The sequence below is a fragment of the Dama dama genome, chromosome 4 (genome assembly GCF_033118175.1).
Source record: "Dama dama isolate Ldn47 chromosome 4, ASM3311817v1, whole genome shotgun sequence".
Lineage (NCBI taxonomy): Eukaryota > Metazoa > Chordata > Mammalia > Artiodactyla > Cervidae > Dama > Dama dama.
This window is the reverse complement of record NC_083684.1, coordinates 72,275,471-72,293,630: the sequence shown is the minus strand read 5'-3', so window position 1 is coordinate 72,293,630 and position 18,160 is coordinate 72,275,471. Positions and strand designations below refer to the sequence as shown.

General features: G+C 47.1%; 1 protein-coding gene across 1 annotated transcript; it reads left to right on the top strand.

Annotated features, from left to right (window-relative positions):
- The first annotated feature begins 2,243 nt into the window (after window positions 1–2,243).
- On the top strand, window positions 2,244–15,472 carry ZNF329 (zinc finger protein 329). Its single transcript, XM_061140495.1, has 3 exons — window positions 2,244–2,562; window positions 6,792–6,922; window positions 13,012–15,472. Exon 3 carries the CDS (start codon window positions 13,032–13,034, stop codon window positions 14,646–14,648), a length of 1,617 nt encoding a protein of 538 aa, XP_060996478.1. The 5' UTR covers window positions 2,244–2,562; window positions 6,792–6,922; window positions 13,012–13,031; the 3' UTR covers window positions 14,649–15,472.
- The last annotated feature ends 2,688 nt before the right edge of the window (window positions 15,473–18,160 follow it).

Below are 18,160 nucleotides of genomic sequence, written 5' to 3'. Positions count from 1 at the left end.
AAAGGCAGTGAAAATTTGGGACCAACAATTCAACTGACTAGTTTTCAGCCAATGAATATTCATTAAGTACCTAGTATGTGCCAGGTAGAATAAAGACTTAGAAGAAGGAATGAGCTGAGCATGTATCTGGTGGAAACATACTCCAGGCAAGGGGGAACAGCATGTGCAAAGGCCCTGAGGTGGAAGTGTATTGTGCATGTGAGCTCCAGGGAGAGGACTGGTGTGGCTGGTGCTGAGGCAGAGAGAAAGGTGTGGATGATAAGCTCAGAAAGGCAACTGAGCTGACCTGGCCACCTCTCAGGCTTCAGTATGGACTTTCCCCCCTGAGGGAGCTGGCAGCCTTTGAAACTTTTGAGCAAAAGAGGCAGGTGGCAGGAGAACTCTCTGGCTGCTATGGGGAAATTGAGTTGGGGACAAGGACAGAAGCAGGGAGGCTGATGACAGGATCACTGTAAGAGATGCTGGCTATCAAGCAGGCAGAGATGGCTGCATTCTGGGTAGGGGTCAGCATGATGCTGGCAGGACCCGCTGTCCAGTCACAGGTAGGATATGAGTTAGGGGAATCCAGGCACCAGTGAAGACTTGGCCTGCACCAGGCAAAGAGTGGAAATGCTAGGAACCCAGACAGGAAGCACTGTGAGAGGAGCTGGAGTTGATGGCAGCACTGGCGTTTGGTTTGGCACCAAATTTACGGTTACCAAAGGGGGAAGAGAGGGAGGCAGGGATGAATTAGGAATATGGAATTAGCAGATACAAGCTGCAATGTATAAAATAAGCAACAAGGATCTACTGTATAGCACAACGAACTATAGTCAGTATCTTGCAATAACCTATTGGAAGGAATCTGAAAAAAATAACTGAATCACTTTGCTGTTCACCTGAAACTAAGGGCGTCCCAGATGAAGCCAGCGGTAAAGAACCCGCCTGCCAATGCAGGAGACCCAGAAGCCTAGCCAGTGGGCACTCTGCATCCCCCTTCTGATGTCTCCGTCAGAAGCTTTCTCTGTCCTTCATGGTAATAAAACTTCTGCCACACGAAGTTCTGAGGGTCTGAAGCCTGGTCCCTGGTCCCGAAGCTAAATCTTTATCTTCGGATATCAAGAATCCAACATCATTCACCGTAAGCTATCATCTTGATCCCTGAGTCACTAAGATGCCCTGGAGGAGGGCATGGTGACCCACTCCAGTATTCTTGCCCATAAAATTCCATGGACAGAGGAGCTTGGCAGGCTACAGACCATGGGGTCGCAGAGTGGGACACAAATGAAGAGACTCAGCAGGCACGCACACCTGACACTAAGGCAATATTGTAAATAAACTATTTCAATTAAAAAAAACCTACAATCACCAACATGAAAGCAAAAAGGTATAAATATTGGGCGAGATTCTTTGAGAATTGTTTCCTTAACCTTGACTTGGGCTGTGTAGGGATTGAGCCTGGTATCCTAGGCCTCCCAGACATGTCCTGGCTGGGCTTACTCTGAGGGTCACCCCCCCACCACATTCATGCTGAAAGTATGGCCATTTATTATTTTTTGTTTATACACGAATGATTTCTTTTTGGATTGCTTTATACACACACACACACACACACACAAAACTAATACCTTTTCAAAGCATACTTTCTAACTGCTTGTTATATTATTTTTATATACTGCTTTTTCCACAACACATATATTCATTCTCATTCCTAATCCATCAAAAAATCCTTAACTAATTGTCACATCAAATCCAAAAATGTGTAGCTTCTGTTTAGATTTCTAAGTAAATAACTGTACTGCTAATTGATATTGAGTTGCCCTTATATGAATTTGAACATATTTTTCTTAAAAACAACAAACAAGTGATGGCATAGAATTATTTCGGCAATCTATGCAGTACATAAAAATAAGGCTGCACAATAATGATGTCCTCGGATGAAAGCCGTAGGCGAAAATAAATATCGGCGAACCCACACTGATCGCCATAAATAACTGAATTAGTAGATGCGGCGAAAGGACATCTCTGCCCCAATGCACTTCTCTGAAGCCCCGGGCTGGAGGCGAAGGCTGGGCGCAGGGCGGGCAGCGGGAGCCGGGAACCCTCCGGCCGACCCCAGCCCAGGGAGCGGGGACCGGACACCTGCGCGGGCCCGCCCTGGCACAAGTGGGAAGCGAAAGGCGCGGGTGTCTACGTCGCGCGGGGCGGGAGGGGGCCGCGGAGTCTCGGGACGCGCACTTCCGGTCCCGCCGAGCGCACGCGCACTCGCGGGAACATGGCTGCCGCCGTGGCCTGTGTTGCCGACCTACCGAGGGTGACTCCGCCGCGCCGCTCGCTCTTTAGTGCCGCGGCTTCCCCTCGAGGGCGGGGTGTGTGTGGCGGGGGCGGTGTCCGCTGGGCCCCAGTGGCTCCAGAGCGCCGCGTCGGCCCGGCGGCAGTGAGGACGCTCCCGTGTGTGTAGACGCCCCTCTCCTGCGGTGAGGACGCCCCCTCCTTCTGCAAGTGAGAATGCCCCTCGGCGGGTGTGGACGCTCCCCTGCGAGTCTGGAAACTCCTCTGCGGGTGTGGACGCCCCCTCTCCTGGTGAGAACGCCCCAGCCATTTCCAGCTCACGGCCCGGCGGTTACGCGCTCGTGAGGAGCCAGCCGGCCCTTCGCCAGGGACCGTTTTGCCCCTGCCTGCTAGGTGTCCGTGCCGGCTGCTGGGCGACCCCCAGGTCTAACGCCCTTCTCCTGCCAGATGTCGGGCGAGCCGGTGTGGGCATGGGTAGGTGGGTGTCGGGCCAAGGTGGCCCCGTTGCGCCCACGGACTGTGCGGTTTCCCACCGCCCGGCGGGCCAGCAGGTGTCAGATACCTGTATTTTCACCACCTAAGAGCTGCAAAATCAGGTCTTGCCGGGTTCTCAGTGAAAACCGCGTTTTCCCACCTGTTAGTGGCCTTTTCACTTTCCTCTTCCTTGACTTTTTGGTAATATTTGGCTGCTCTGAGTCTTAGTTGTGGCATGTGGAATCTAGTTCCCTGAGCAGGGCTCACACCTGGGTCCCCTGCTTTGGGAGAGTGAAGTCTTAGCCACTGGACCACCAGGGAAGTCCTCTTTCTTGGTTTGGTGGTTCCTTAGCTCTTCTTCACCCAGTGGGTTAGGGTAAGTTTTTCTACATATAGTGAAGTTGAGTTCCTCCTGCGTCCTTATAGTAATCCATTAACATCTGCTCTGCTTGCTATATGCCCTGTATTCCCTTTGTCCACCCTTTTAGCCATCCACTAATCTTTTTGTGTTGTTGCTCAGTTGCTAAGTCATGTCTTTGCGACCCCATGGACTATAGGGCACCAGGCTTCCCTGTCCTTTACTGTCTCCCAGAGTTTGCTCAGAAATCTTTTGGGGATACATTCAAAATAAATGACAGATTATTATTATTACTCACCCCCTCAAACACTTCACTGTGCTTAACATCAATTAGAGTTCAGTATTGCTCTTTACTTTTTTGAGGGAAAATTGACTTACAGTGAAAGGCACGACTGGATGAATTGTGACAAATGTAATTCAGACTTTTATCCAAATTACCATTACTCAAAAAGATCCTTTCAGTTCAGTTCAGTCAGTTGTGTCTGACTCTTTGCGACCCCATGAACTGCAGCACACCAGGCTTCCCTGTCCATCACCAACTCCAGGAACTTGCTCAAACTGATGTCCATCGAGTCGGTAGTGCCATCCAGCCACCTCAGCCTTTGTTGTCCCCTTCTCCTCCTGTCCTCAGTCTTTCCCAGCATCAGGGTCTTTTCCAATGAATCATTTCTTTGCATCAGATGGACAAAGTATTGGAGCTTCAGCATCAGCCCTCCAATGAATACTCAGTACTGATTTCCTTTAGGATGGACTGGTTGGATCTCCTTACAGTCCAAGGGACTCTCAAGAGTCTTCTCCAAAACCACAGTTCAAAAGCATCAGTTCTTCAGTGCTCAGCTTTCTTTATAGTCCAGCTCTCATATTCATACATGACTACTGGAAAAACCATAGCTTTGACTAGATGGACCTTTGTCGGCAAAGTAATGTCTCTGCTTTTTAATATGCTGTCTAGGTTGGTCATAGCTTTTCTTTTCAAGGAGCAAGCATCTGTTAATTTCATGGCTGCACTCACTGTCCACAGTGATTTTGGAGCCCAAGAAAATGAAGTCTGTCACTGTTTCCATTGTTTCCCCATCTATTTTCCACAAAGTAATGGGACCAGATGCCGTGATCTTAGTATTTTGAATGCTGAGTTTTAAGCTGGCTGTTTACCTCTCCTCTTTCACTTTCATCAAGTGGCTCTTTAGTTCTTCTTCACTTTCTGCCTCTGCCGTAAGAGTGGTGTCGTTTGCATATCTGAGGTTATTGATATTTCTCCTGGCAGTCTTGATTCCAGCTTGTGCTTCATCCAATCAGGCCGGCATTTTGCATGATGTATTCTGCATATAAGTTAAATAAACAGGGTGACAATATACAGCCTTGACATACTCCTTTATCTTTTGTCAATTTAAAAAAAAAAGTTTGTTAAGGACTTGGGCTTGTAAAAAACTATGTTTGAACACCAAGCTTTTTTTGTTTTTTTCCACCCACAGCCATTAACTTTTCTCCCTTCTACTGCTTGTTTCTCTTCCTCCTACCCAACTTTTTATTTTGAAAGTATCACACTTAGAGAAGTGTTGCAGGAATAGTTCAATGAACACTTGTAAAACCATCCAGATTATCAAGTTATTAACACTTTGCCTCATTAGCTTACCTTTCTTTTCTCCCTGCCTCAAACACACATACTGTGCTGTGCTGTGCTTAGTTGCTCAGTCATGTCTGACTCTTGGCAACCCCATGGACTGTAGCCCGCCAGGCTCCTCTGTCCATGGCGATTCTCCAGGCAAGAATGTTGGAGTGGGTTGCCACGCCCTCCTCCAGGGGATCTTCCTGGAGGAGGAACCAGGTTCCATCCTAGAGATGGAACCCACGTCTGCCACATTGCAGGTGGATTCTTTACTGTCTGAGCCACCAGGGAAGTCCCAAACACATAAAGACACACTCTTTTTTTTGTATTTTACAGACAACCCAAGAAGATAAAAGGTCTATTACTCACAGGATGAGACTTATCTTGTGAGAGCAGGGCAGGCTTCCTAAAGTGATCCAAAAAAATCAAGAGAGACCAGGAAAAAGCTAGCTAGGCTTTATTTATTTATTTATTACTGAGACGCTTGTGGGATCAATTAGGGATTGAACTCCAGGTCCTCGCCATTGAAAGTGCAGAGTCCTACTCACTGGACCATCATTGAAGTCTTTCTTTGGGCATTTATAGTGATTAGAGAATGGAATTGGAATGATGGTGGCCTTGCATTGATTGGGGCTTGGATGGTATGAACTTCCTGCCAACTGCAAGGAGAAAGCATTTTGGTTCTCTCTCTTTTCTTTTTCAGGCTTTCTTGTTCATTTGTCTAGTTTGCAGAAGGAGAAGGGGCAGTAGGTGGTGGTAAGGATGGGAATTGAAAACTGCCAGCAGTTAGTCATCAAAAAATGAAGTCAGGCTCTTAATCACAATTGGTAATCAGATGGGTAACTTTATTAGGACAGGGCCATCACTTCATGGGAAATAGATGGGGAAACAGTGGAAACAGTGGCTGACTTTGCCGGGCCTGCCGGCTAGATGAACAGGTCGAGGACGCAATCACCAGAGCACCTGAGAAATAAAAGACTAGGAAAGATGGGGTTGAGAGGGACGGAGTCAGCTTGTGACTGATTCCGACGACTTTATTGAGGTAAAGTATATACATATATATACTAACAGGATTCACCAAATTTTAGATCAAAGACTTGCATACGTGCAGAACTGCAGACACTAGTTTTAGCTGAGGAGTTTTATCTTAACTCCAGCAGAGCATGGCACCAGCGTCTTACAATCAGGTAAAGACTACCTAGACATAAGCCATTCACAGGAGCCCGATAATCTTATCAGAGTCAGGAAAATGGGCAAATGGTGGCTGCAGCGATTTCCTTGAGGGAGGTGAGAAAGGCCAATTTGCACTTTAACAAATCAGGGGTGGCGGGACAGAGAGGGACCTCTTGATCTCTCTCAGGGCCGAGAAGGGGCCTGAGCAGTCAGGCCGGCTCCCCGCATGACTTTATTTTTTTGGGCTCCAGAATCACTGCAGATGGTGATTGCAGCCATGAAATTAAAAGCTTACTCCTTGGAAGGAAAGTTATGACCAACCTAGATAGCATATTAAAAAGCAGAGACATTACTTTGCCAACAAAGGTCCATCTGGCCAAGGCTACGGTTTTTCCAGTGGTCATGTATGGATGTGAGAGTTGGACTGTGAAGAAAGCTGAGCACCAAAGAATTGATGCTTTTGAACTGTGGTGTTGGAGAAGACTCTTGAGAGTCCCTTGGACTGCAAGGAGATCCAACCAGTCCATCCTAAAGGAGATCAGTCCTGGGTGTTCATTGGAAGGACTGATGCTGAAGCTGAAAGTCCAATACTTTGGCCACCTCATGTGAAGAGTTGACTCATTGGAAAAGACCCTGATGCTGGGAGGGATCGGGGGCAGGAGGAGAAGGGGACGACAGAGGATGAGATGGCTGGATGGCATCACCGACTCAATGGACATGAGTTTGAGTAAACTCCGGGAGTTGGTGATGCACAGGGAGGCCCGGCGTGCTCTGATTCATGGGGTCGCAAAGAGTCAGACACGACTGAGCGACTGAACTGAACTGAACTGAACATTAGTGGCAGACAGTTTAATTTTGTTAAAGAATCTATCATTTGAACAAGTAAACATTGTCATGTTTGGTCCACAGAGATGTCAAGAACCATGCAGATGGGATCAGACAGCTGAAGTCTGTCAACCGCTGATGTGAAACATCCAGTCGTCGGGATTAAATGAATTCCTCTGCAGGGTCATAGAGACTGGGGGAAAAGCCCTTCAGAGGTGAGTACCTGGGAATGGAATTCTCCACAAGCTTTAAATCTCAAGGTACCAGAAACATGCCAAGTGGAGTCTGGACCAGTAATTCTGACTCCCAACAGTTTCAGTACCTGCTTTTTTTTTTTTTCCTTTAATAATTGTATTAAAGTATAATTCACATACTATATAATACATTCTCTTAAGATATACAATTTACTGCTTTTTAGTAAATTCACTAAATTGTGCATCCATTACCAATATCAGTTTTAGAATATTTTCATCATCCTCTGAAAGGAAATGCGCATTAGCACTAGCTCTTACTTCCCATTTGCTCCATTCCTCTCAGGCCTAGGCAATTACTACCCTACTTTCCTCCTCAGAATTTGCCTATTTTAGACATTTCACACTGATGGTCATATAACATGTAATCTGTTGTTTTGGCTTCTTTCACTTAAGATTGTTTTGTAGATTCATCCACATGATAACATGTGTTAGTACTTGGTTCATTTTTATAGATGAATAATATTCCATTGTATGAATATATTAAATTTTTTATCCATCCATCAGATGATAGCCATCTAAGTTGCTTTCATAGAATAATGCTTCTGTGAACATTCACATACAAGTTTTGTAGGGTTTTTTTTTGTGGACATGTGTCTTCATTTCTCTTAGATAACCTAGGAGTGGAACTAATTGTAGCCATTCTCGGGGGTGTGAAATGGTATCTTGATGTAGTTTTGATTTATAATTCCCTGATAGATAGTGATATTAAGCTTCTTTTCATTGTGCTTATTGGCTGTTTGTATATCTTCTTTGTAACACTATTTGGATCCTTTGCCCATTTATGAAATGGGTTATTGATCTTTTTATTATTGAATTGTAAGAGTAGTTTATTCTGGATACCAGTGCCTTATCAGGTGTATGATTTTCAAACATTTTATCCAATCTCATGGATTGTGTTTTTAACTTTCTTAGTAACATTCTTTGAAGCACAGTTTTAATTAGTCCCTTTTATCTCCTGTGTCACTTGTGCTTTTGGTGTTATATTTAGGTTTCTGAAGATTTATGCCTGTGTTTTTCTTTTAATAGTTTTATAGTTTTAGCTTGTATATTTACACTTATGATGTATTTTGACTTAATTTTTCTGTAATGTTCACTCTTTAAGATCGATAGTTGCAATGTGCCTTTTACCATCCTGAAAAGAATTTTATGGATAATATTAAATATATCCATATAATTTTTAAAAGTGAATGTAAAGAATCAATAAAAGGCATTTGTATTTAAAAATGTATTTCTGTATTTAAATGCTTGGCACAGGTACCTAAAGACATAGGAAGAAGTCTGGTGCTGGAAATTATAGGTTTGGATTAAGAGAAATAGTACAGTCAGAACTCATTGTCCTCAGTGAAATTTGATGAGGTGAGGTATGACTGGATCCTGCTGGAACATGAGTGTTGTGTGTGGATCCAGACCAGGTGTATTAAATAGGAATGGAAGAACGTACCTTGGTGGAAGCAGGTTCTAGGCACTTAACTATCCCAGGTTGTCTGGATGAGCTGGGGTGACAGTTGTGGGATCCATCACCCCCTCCGCTGTAATCTGCAGCAACATCAGGATGATTTATTTCAGAAAACAGTTCTCCAGACAGAGCTGAAGTCTCAGCATGTGCTGGGGTACCATTCAGTGTAAAAAGCCTTAAAGACCACCTTCTTTGGTGGCCATGGGGAAGAGAAGGCTAGGGGAAATTAGTCATTCTGGGGCTCCAGAGAAGTGGTGTGAATATCTGAGGTCAGGTCAGAGGAAGAGTGTGTGTGTGTGTGGAGGAAACAGAGAACTCCCCAAATTTGTAAACAGCATGAAGATGAATTTTTTACCACATAATTTTTGTATCATTGTACTGCCAAAAATAGCAATACACAGATATGTATGAGTGTAATAATAGGAGATTTTCAAAACAACCTTAATTAATGAAATTCAGTTCAATTCCTTCGTTAATTACCCTAATTTAATACTGTTGCCCTGAAGTCTGTCTTAATGTCCTCCTGTATACTTGAGATCATTTGTTCTGTTTGCAGTAACCACCAGGGCACGTCCCACCATCTCAGGGATTGAACCCAGGCCCGTGGCAGTTAAAGTCCTAACCACTGAACTGCCAGGGAACTCCCAGTTATTGTCTGTTTTTTTAATATTGACCACACTAGTAGGTGTAAAGTGGCATCTCACTGTGGTTTTTATTAGCATTTCCCTAATGACTAGTGATGTTGAGCATCTTTTCATGTACTACTGGCCATCTGTTGGTCTTCTTTGGAGAAATTTCCATTCAGATCCTTTGCCTATTTAAAAAATTTGGGTTGTCCTGTTATTATTGGGCTATCAGAATTTTTTAAATACCTTCTACAAGTCCTTTATCAGATTCATGCATTGTAAGTATTTCCTCTGATTTGGTAGCTTGTCTTTTTACTTGCCTAGTGATACATAAATCTCATTTCAATAAAGGAAGTATTTATTATAGATGAAATGGGCATTGCTTTTGCTCCTCAAGGCCTGTTGCCTTCCACACTTCCAAAACAGTCATGATCACAGCTTTGGTAGGCATGTTGCCAGGGCATTTTAATATTTGTACTTTGAGAATATTTTGTGTGTCAAAATTTTCACTAAGTGGTATTATCTTATATATGATGACTTATATATCTGACTTACCTCATTTCTTTTAAGTTCAAACACTCATCCTCCCCTTACACACATGTAGGGAGGTGCGCTCCATCTCTCATTTCCACAGGACAGCTGTAGGACGCCCAGGCTCCGGTCTAATCAGAAGACCTATTTGGAAACATGCAGCCTTAAAATACTTTATCAGTTTATTGACATAAGGTAAAGGGGTCTACTGCTTCAATCTGAGAGCATTTTGATCATGAGTCTGGGTGAGATTTGTTCAGATTACTTTCTGAATTTATTGAGATGGGGTGTAGGGAGGGTCTTCTATGTTGATCTGAAAATGTGGGGAATCGTATCAGTTCAGTTCAGTCGCTCAGTCGTGTCCAACTCTTTGCAAGCCCATGAACTGCAGCACGCCAGGCCTCCCTGTCCATCACCAACTCCCGGAGTTTACCCAAACTCATGTCCATTGAGTCGGTGATGCCATCTAACCATCTCATCCTCTGTCGTCCCCTTCTCCTCCTGCCTTCAATCTTTCCCAACATCAGGGTCTTTTTAAATGAGTCAGCTCTTCGCATGAGGTGACCAAAATATTGGAGTTTCAGCTTCAACATCAGTCCTTCCAGTGAACACCCAGGACTGATTTCCTTTAGGATGGACTGATTGGATCTCCTTGCAGTCCAAGGGACTCTCAAGAGTCTTCTCCAACACCACAGTTCAAAAGCATCAATTCTTTGGTGCTCAGCTTTCTTTATAATCCAACTCTCACATCCGTACATGACTACTGGAAAAATCATAACCTTGACTAGACAGACCTTTGTTGACAATGCAATGTCTGCTTTTTAATATGCTGTCTAGGTTGGTCATAACTTTCCTTCCAAGAAGTAAGTGTCTTTTAATTTCATGGCGGCAGTCATTTCACCATCTGCAGTGATTTTGGAGCCCAAAAAAATAAAGTCAGCTACTGTTTCCACTGTTTCCCGATCTAATTGCCATGAAGTAATGGGACTGGATGCCATGATCTTAGTTTTCTGAATGATGAGCTTTAAGCCAACTTTTTCACTCTCCTCTTGTGTGTAGGGGGTGTCTTCTATGTTGATCTGAAAATGTGGGGAATTGTATCAGTAGATATTCTAATGTTTCATAGTCCTTGCTTTCCTGGGATAAATCCAATGTTGCCATTTTGATAACTTTCTTCTAACTTTTGATAACTTTGTAATTAAATTCTTCTTTTATGCTGAATATCATCTTGTATGCCTTCTTATTTTTTAATGATTATTCTTGTCAAAAATGATTTCATTAGTTGTTTCATGTAACAAACTTTCGGTTTTCGTCATCTTCTTGGATGTTTCCTTGTTTTTGGCTTCTGTAATTTTTGCTTTTACCTTTATTATCACCTTCCTACCACCTCCTGTTGGTTTTCTGTGTAGCTTCTTAAATTTGAACAATGATCTCACTAACTTTCAGCCTTCTCTTTAAAATACAAGCTTTAGGGAATTCTTTGACGGTCTGGTGGTTAGGACTTTGCACTTTCTTTGCTGGGAGCACAAGTGCAGTCCCTGGTTGGGGAACTAAGATCCTTCAAGCAGTGCACACAACAAACAAGCAAACAAAAAGCCCACCTCAGCCCTCTCCCCAGATGCCCAAGCACTAAAGACCAACATTTTCTGCCGAGGAAGGAACTACTTTAGCTGCATCTTCCTTTGCCATGTGTTTTGATCTGTGCCATCATCATCAGTTGTTCTGTTCTCTGTTTTCTAAGTGAGTGCTTGCTAATTTTCATCAGGATTTCTATTTGATCTGTGAATTACTGAGAAACAAGTTTTCACTTTTCCAAATAAAGAGGGTTTTAAAAAGCTTAATTATTTTTTTGTGTATTTGGTGCTCATTCTGTTACTGTATTTTTTTCCCCCTTTAACTTTAAACTTTTTATTTTGTACTGGGGTATAGCTGATTAACAATGTTGTGGTATAATAATTTCAGGTGAACAGCGAAGGCACTCAGTTGTACATATATATGTATCCAGACTACCCCAAGCCCTGCTCCCACCCAGGCTGCCACATATTTCTGGTTTTTAACTTGACCACATCTGTAGTCAAAAGACTGTGGTCTGGCCTTTGTTGAACCTACTCTTTGGCCTGGTTTATGGCCAGTGTAGCACATGTTCCACTTGTGCTTGGGAAGCCTTTGGCTCTGATTGTTGGCAGTGGTCCTTCATGCAGCTGTGTGGCCAGGCTGACTAATTACATTCTCATGCATGTCTGTATTCAGTCTTCCTGTATTTCCATTTCTGAAGCAGGCCTGTTAAACCCACCCAGTATGGTTAGATTTGCTGACCTTGCTGTGTGTTTGCAGGCAAAATGTTAACATAGACTGTTACAGAGCCCTGTTGTCATCTTTGAAGTTTGTTGTTGGTTAGCAAAGAACCAACAGTCTCTGGAGAGGAGTGTCAGTTTGAAACTGGTTTTGTCTTCTGCCTCGTTTTGCTTTTGTGTCTGTTAGAAACACATTTTTTTAATGCAGTCTGACACAGTGTCTTTATCTTACCCATCAAAGCCATTTACATTTATTGTTGTTGGTGATGTCCTATTTTATACTTTCCATTCTAATGTGTCCTTTCTGAACTTTTACCCTTACCACCTTCTGGATCAGTCTGGGTTTTTTGTTTGTTTGTTTTTTCCTCCTCTAACAGAATTTTTCCACTGTAACACTATTGACCTTTGGGTCTGGTCACTCTGTTGTGAAGGGCTGTCTTGTGTTTTCAAGGGTGTTTAGCAGCATCCCTAGTTTACAGTAGCATCTGCTCCCCAGTCATGTCAACCAAAACTGTCCCCAGATGGTGCCTGGTGTCTTTTGGAGGTTGAGAACCACTGCTCTGTGGACTTGGAAGTTTTCAGGGAGTTTGATGACAGATCTCGGAATATCAGAACTTTCAGGAAAGTCGGCCTATTCTGTGTCCAGTCCATAAATGCAGAGCTCTTACCACAAAGGTGGGTTGAGGACTGCCTCTTCAGTGCTGAAGTAAGACCATTGTCGGGTGTTGCTCTGGAATATGTGCTGACCGCTGGTGGCGGCGGTGGGGGGGTGGGTCACGGGGACAAGCACAGAGTGGCTGAGATGGTGCTCCCATGTGAGTGGTGACACGGCCCCTGGTCTCCCGTGTCAGACTAGTCCTCTTAGTGATTGTCACCCCCAGCACCATTCCTCCTGTCTGGTCTCTGGGAAGAGGAAAATGCCACATGGTTCTTCTTGAACTTGCTCTTGGCTCCGTCCTTGACTTTCACTGTCTCTCCACCATGTTCATATCTGAATTTCAAAAAGAAAACAAGTAAAAAAACACAGCCAAGAAAACAGGTGAAAAGACACAACCACACACCTGGCCTGTCACCTTTTTTCATTCCTCTTCTAGACTCAGCTTCGTGTACTTAAGTCTGTCTTTTTCACTCTTTACTTTCCAGCCTGGGACACAAGATTGAAAATGACAGCTCGGAATGTGCCTGAGGAAGGACTGTCCTGTGACGTGGAGATGGAGGCATTCACGAGAGAGACTCCTTGTCTTTCCACTCTAGGGGCCAGCTGGGACTCTGAGAAGCCAGAGGGACGTTCGAGGCGATCACCCTTAACTCAGGAGAAGCCAGGGGCCCAAGAGGCAGCTCCTGAACATCCTGGGTTTGTGAAGCATTTGAGCGCAAGCGCAGATCTTCCACAACGTCAGAGAGCTCCTGCAACAAACGGTTTCCGTGTACGTGGCTCAGATGTTAAAAGTCTGGATTGTGACCCAGCTTCACACGATGGTCAGAAAAGCCACGCAGCTAAGAGAATGGGTGACAGGGACTCCTTCGGGAAAGCCTTCAGCCATTCCATGGAAGTGACTCAGTTTGGAAGAACTCAGACGCGAGAAAAGCCCTGTAGATACCCTGACAGCATTAAGTCTTTCAACCACTTTACCCTTCTTGGCCAACAGAAAATCATGACACGAGGGAAGAAACTGTATGAAGGCGAGGACTTTGGGGACCTTTTTACCCTGAGTCCATCTCTTAATGAAAGCAGGAGGAGCAACCCTGGAGAGAAATTGTATAAATGTACTGAATGTGGCAAGTGCTTCAAGCGGAACTCTTCCCTCGTCTTGCATCACCGAACTCACACGGGGGAGAAACCTTACACCTGTAATGAGTGTGGAAAGTCCTTCAGCAAGAACTACAACCTAATTGTGCACCAAAGAATCCATACAGGAGAGAAGCCCTACAAGTGCAGTAAATGCGGGAAAGCCTTCAGTGACGGGTCAGCTCTGACACAACACCAGAGAATTCACACCGGGGAGAAACCTTATGAGTGTCCAGAATGTGGGAAAACCTTCAACCGAAATTCGTCCCTGATCCTCCATCAGAGGACTCACACGGGGGAGAAGCCATACCGATGTAACGAGTGTGGGAAGCCTTTTACGGACATCTCCCACCTCACCGTGCACCTCAGGATCCACACTGGCGAGAAGCCCTATGAATGTAGCAAATGTGGAAAGGCCTTCCGAGATGGCTCGTACCTCACCCAGCACGAGAGGACTCACACTGGAGAGAAGCCCTTTGAGTGCACAGAGTGCGGGAAGTCGTTCAACCGCAATTCCCACCTCATCGTGCATCAAAAGATCCACTCCGGGGAGAAGCCCTTCGAGTGCAAAGAGTGCGGGAAGACTTTCATCGAGAGCGCGTACCTCATCCGGCACCAGAGGATTCACACTGGCGAGAAGCCCTACGGCTGCGACCAGTGCCAGAAGCTGTTCAGGAACATTGCTGGCCTCATCCGGCATCAGAGGACTCACACTGGCGAGAAGCCCTACGAGTGTAATCAGTGCGGCCGGGCTTTCAGGGACAGTTCCTGTCTGACCAAGCACAGGAGGATCCACACCAGGGAGACGCCATACCAGTGCCCAGAGTGCGGCAAGTCCTTCAGGCAGAACTCTCACCTGGCGGTGCACCAGAGACTCCACAGCAGGGAGGGCCCCAGCCACTGTCCCCAATGTGGGAAGACGTTCCGGAGGGGCTCCGCCCTCATCCGACACCAGAGCTCACACCCCGGCGAGCAGCCCGTGGGCATTTAGTGAACATGGGCCATGCTCTCTCCTAACTGGCTCTCAGACACTGGCTCCTCCCTGTCAGGGGAAAGCACTTCTCTGAGCCCTGCAGTGAATCGACAGATGTGAGACGTTCCTGAGCCACACTCTTCAGTCTTTAGGTTCGGGAACTCCTGAAGAGAATACAGGGTGGTAATAGACGTGGTGAAGGCGTCATGGATGACTCCACCTGTACCACATGTGTACCACACGCATGACAGTGCACACATGTGACAGTGCACACACTGGAGTAAAGCCTGCGCTCCCCTGGAGGAGCCACCTGCCCGAACGTTGGAATCCTGGAACCGCAAGGCTCCTCTCTAATCGGGGTGAGGAGTCCTTGACAGGGAGTGTTTGCCTCACAGTCAGTAAGCAGACTCCTACTAGAGTCCAGTGAGGGAGACTTTTGGCTGGAGCCCTTACATGCTTATCTGTATCAGCAAAAGCCTACACGCTACTGTACCCTGCAATGACCACAGAGTTAAAGCAGATCGCTGTTTGAATGAATTCCCATGTTACTGTCTTGCGAGGTGCCATGGACTAATTTCAGCAGGGGCAGCTGGGTGAGGAAGTTGCTTGTGAATGAACAATGATGTTTCTTCTAAGAGGAGACTGAGTAGATTCCTCCAAGAGGGAAGGGGCTGCTGCTGAGAAATGCGAGGCATTGCTTTAGTTGTTGAGCCAAGCAGACAGAAGACACTGAGTTGTCATGTTTATGTTGTCACCCCTCACTGTTCATTTGGGATCTGGGATTTGTTTTGTGCAGCCGTGCCGAATCATAATGATAAAAGATTTTGTTGTTGTGTTGAAAATACTTAGGATATGTCCAGCAACTGAAAGCTTAAAATAGATTTGTGTTGCTGCAGCCCTGTAAAGGCATGCACACATACGGATGTAGGTTGGAAGTTGAGCACAGAGAAACAAACATGTCATTTTCCTAAGAGACTGTTGACTGCATGTTTTTTCCTCCATCACAAATCATATGTTGTTGTTTCAGTAATTTGTTGAGGAGTGAAAAGGTGGGGTTTCTTTGGACTTTTTTCAGACCGGAAGTGCCTGGGTCAGGGTCTCAAGGCAGTTTAGTTAAGAATGGATGGGGGAAATGGAGGAGAGGTATCCAGGGGGGACCACCCCCCACCCCCACCCCATGGGTGGGAGCTTCCAGGCAGAAGCTGCTCTGGGTTTAACATCCACAGTTCAGGGCACGAGGATAATTTTTCTCTTCAGAACCTGGATGATGAGAGGGTGTTCCCGTGGACAATGGGAGGAGTAGGCCACAGAGAGGTCTAGGAGGACCTGGGGCCTCCCTCCTAGGCTGAGCAGCACTGACTATGACCTGCTGCCACTGGTTGGGGTGGCCTCAGAGCCCTGGGTGGCTCCCCTCGGAATTGTGACCAGCTCCTAGGAACAGTCAGGGGGAAGGCCACTGAGGTAATGAAGGCCGTGAGATGATAAATCTGCATTATATTAAGCTGCTAGGTTTGTGGTAGAAGAGCTGACCCATTGGTAAAGACCCTGATGCTGAGAAAGATTGAAGGCAGGAGGAGAAGGGGACGACAGAGGACAAAGTGGTTGAATAGCATCACTGACTCAATGGACATGAGTTTGAGCAAGCTCTGGGAGATGGTGAAGGACAGGGAGGCCTGGCATGCTGCAGTCCATGGGGTCGCAAAGAGTCGGACGTGACTTGGCGACTGAACAACAACAAAGCCGTGAAATCCAGTGTCCTCAGCTTTGCCTTCCCTTCTCCCAGCCTCTCCAGCTCCAGACCCTGTTTTTCTGGAACGGAGGACGTCGTGGAGGGATCAGAGAGGCCGAACTCACAGAGGCCAAGTGGAAGCCAGAGGGCACGCTCTCCCGGCCGCTCCTAGGCCCATCCACCCTGGCTTGTCAGCGTCTCCCCCCCACCCCCCATCATCAGTGCACCCCCAGCCACCCCAGGGAGGCCAGAGGAGCAGCAGGGTGGGCACCCAAGCCGCTGCCTCCCTGGGAAACAGGGATGAGCCTGGTCCTGCGCTGAAGTTGGAGGTGGGGGAATTTGAGCTCCCCGAGATCAGAAGGGGCTCTGACGTGAGCCCCTGACCAGACGCTGCCCCCCGACCCACTGTGGCAATTGCAGCCTCCTCCCTGCCTCTCTGGCCATGCCCCGTGTGCTCTTGGTTCCCCCCCCCCCCCCCTTCCTGCTGCATCTGCTCTCCTTGGGTTCCCGCTCCCACCAGCCAGGACTCCCGACCTCATCTCTTGCGTGGCTTTTGTTGATGTCTGTCTGCCCTGTCGTGGCCTTGCCACCCCGAGTGCAGGCCTGGAGCCCGTGTGCAGTGGAAGGACAGAGGAGCTTCCGGGGACTGAAGTCCTGGTCCTCAGCGCGGGATGATGGGCACTGTCTGGGGGCTGCTTCAGGCATCCGTCCTGGCATCTACAAGGGAGAGGCCGGGGTGCCGTGCAGCACCCTGCATGCCCAGGGCGGGCCCGGCCCCGAGGAGGTCGGCAGTTCTGCAGCCGTGGAGCCCTGGGCCAGGCCAGGAAACAGGGCCCCTGGGCAGAACCAGGGCGGTGCTCCCCAAGCATCTCTCTGTGGGCCTGACGCGGAGGGGCCAGCCTCTCTGGATCAAGAGCCTCAGTTGTGGCTGCACTTTTTCAGAAGCTGAAGTTTCCAGAGGTGCCTGCGTACAGGGGCGGGCGGCAAGGGGGACCAGCAGGGCAGAACAGATCCCGCTGGAGAAAGCACGAAGATCCTTAGACACCACCGCTGTGGGCGAGACCTGCCTCCACGGCCTCCCTGCTCACCCTCCCCCAGCACTGCTGGTCTCAGGAATCCTGACCCCACGGGGGCCTTCAGTTGGGACCCCACCCTGTTTTAAAGACGTGCTAAATGTATTTGACCTTGAACACGTTTCCCAAGATGGTCGCACGTTTCCCAAGATGGTCGGTAGAGATCTCCACTTTGACCTCACTCATCTGCCCACCACCTGTCCTTCCCAAACGCTGGCTGCTGCAGTGATCTCCTGCCGTGTACTAAAACCACCCGAAAACATAGGCACTTAAGAACAGCAGTGTTAGGCACTACCATTCTGTGGACTGACTGAGTCAGCCGGGTAGTCCTCCTGCTGGGCCATGTCACCTGGAGGCTTGAGTCAGGCTGGCGTGTCCCGGGTGGCCTCACTCAACCCCTGGCAGTTGGCGTTGGCCCTAGGCACAGAGCTCAGCTGAAGCGCTCAGCCTGGGTTCTTGTTCATGTTGCTTCACTTAGGCTGCCTCACAGTGGGGCAGGCCGCTGGGTTCAGGAGGGAGCACTCCAGGAGGGTAGGCACTGTGACATGGCAACCCAGTCCAGTGTCCTTGCCTGGATAATCGCGTGGGCGGAGGAGCCTGTTGGGCTACAGTCCACAGGATCACAAAGAGTCGGATTGACTGAGCGACTAACACAGCAAGTGCTGTTGTGCGCGTGCTTATCAAGCCTTTGCATCATGTGTGCTAATGTCCGGTAGACTATATAGGTC

Excerpts from the sequence above, each read along its gene's own strand:
- ZNF329 (XM_061140495.1), top strand. The coding sequence starts at position 13,032 with ATGACAGCTCGGAATGTGCCTGAGGAAGGACTGTCCTGTGACGTGGAG.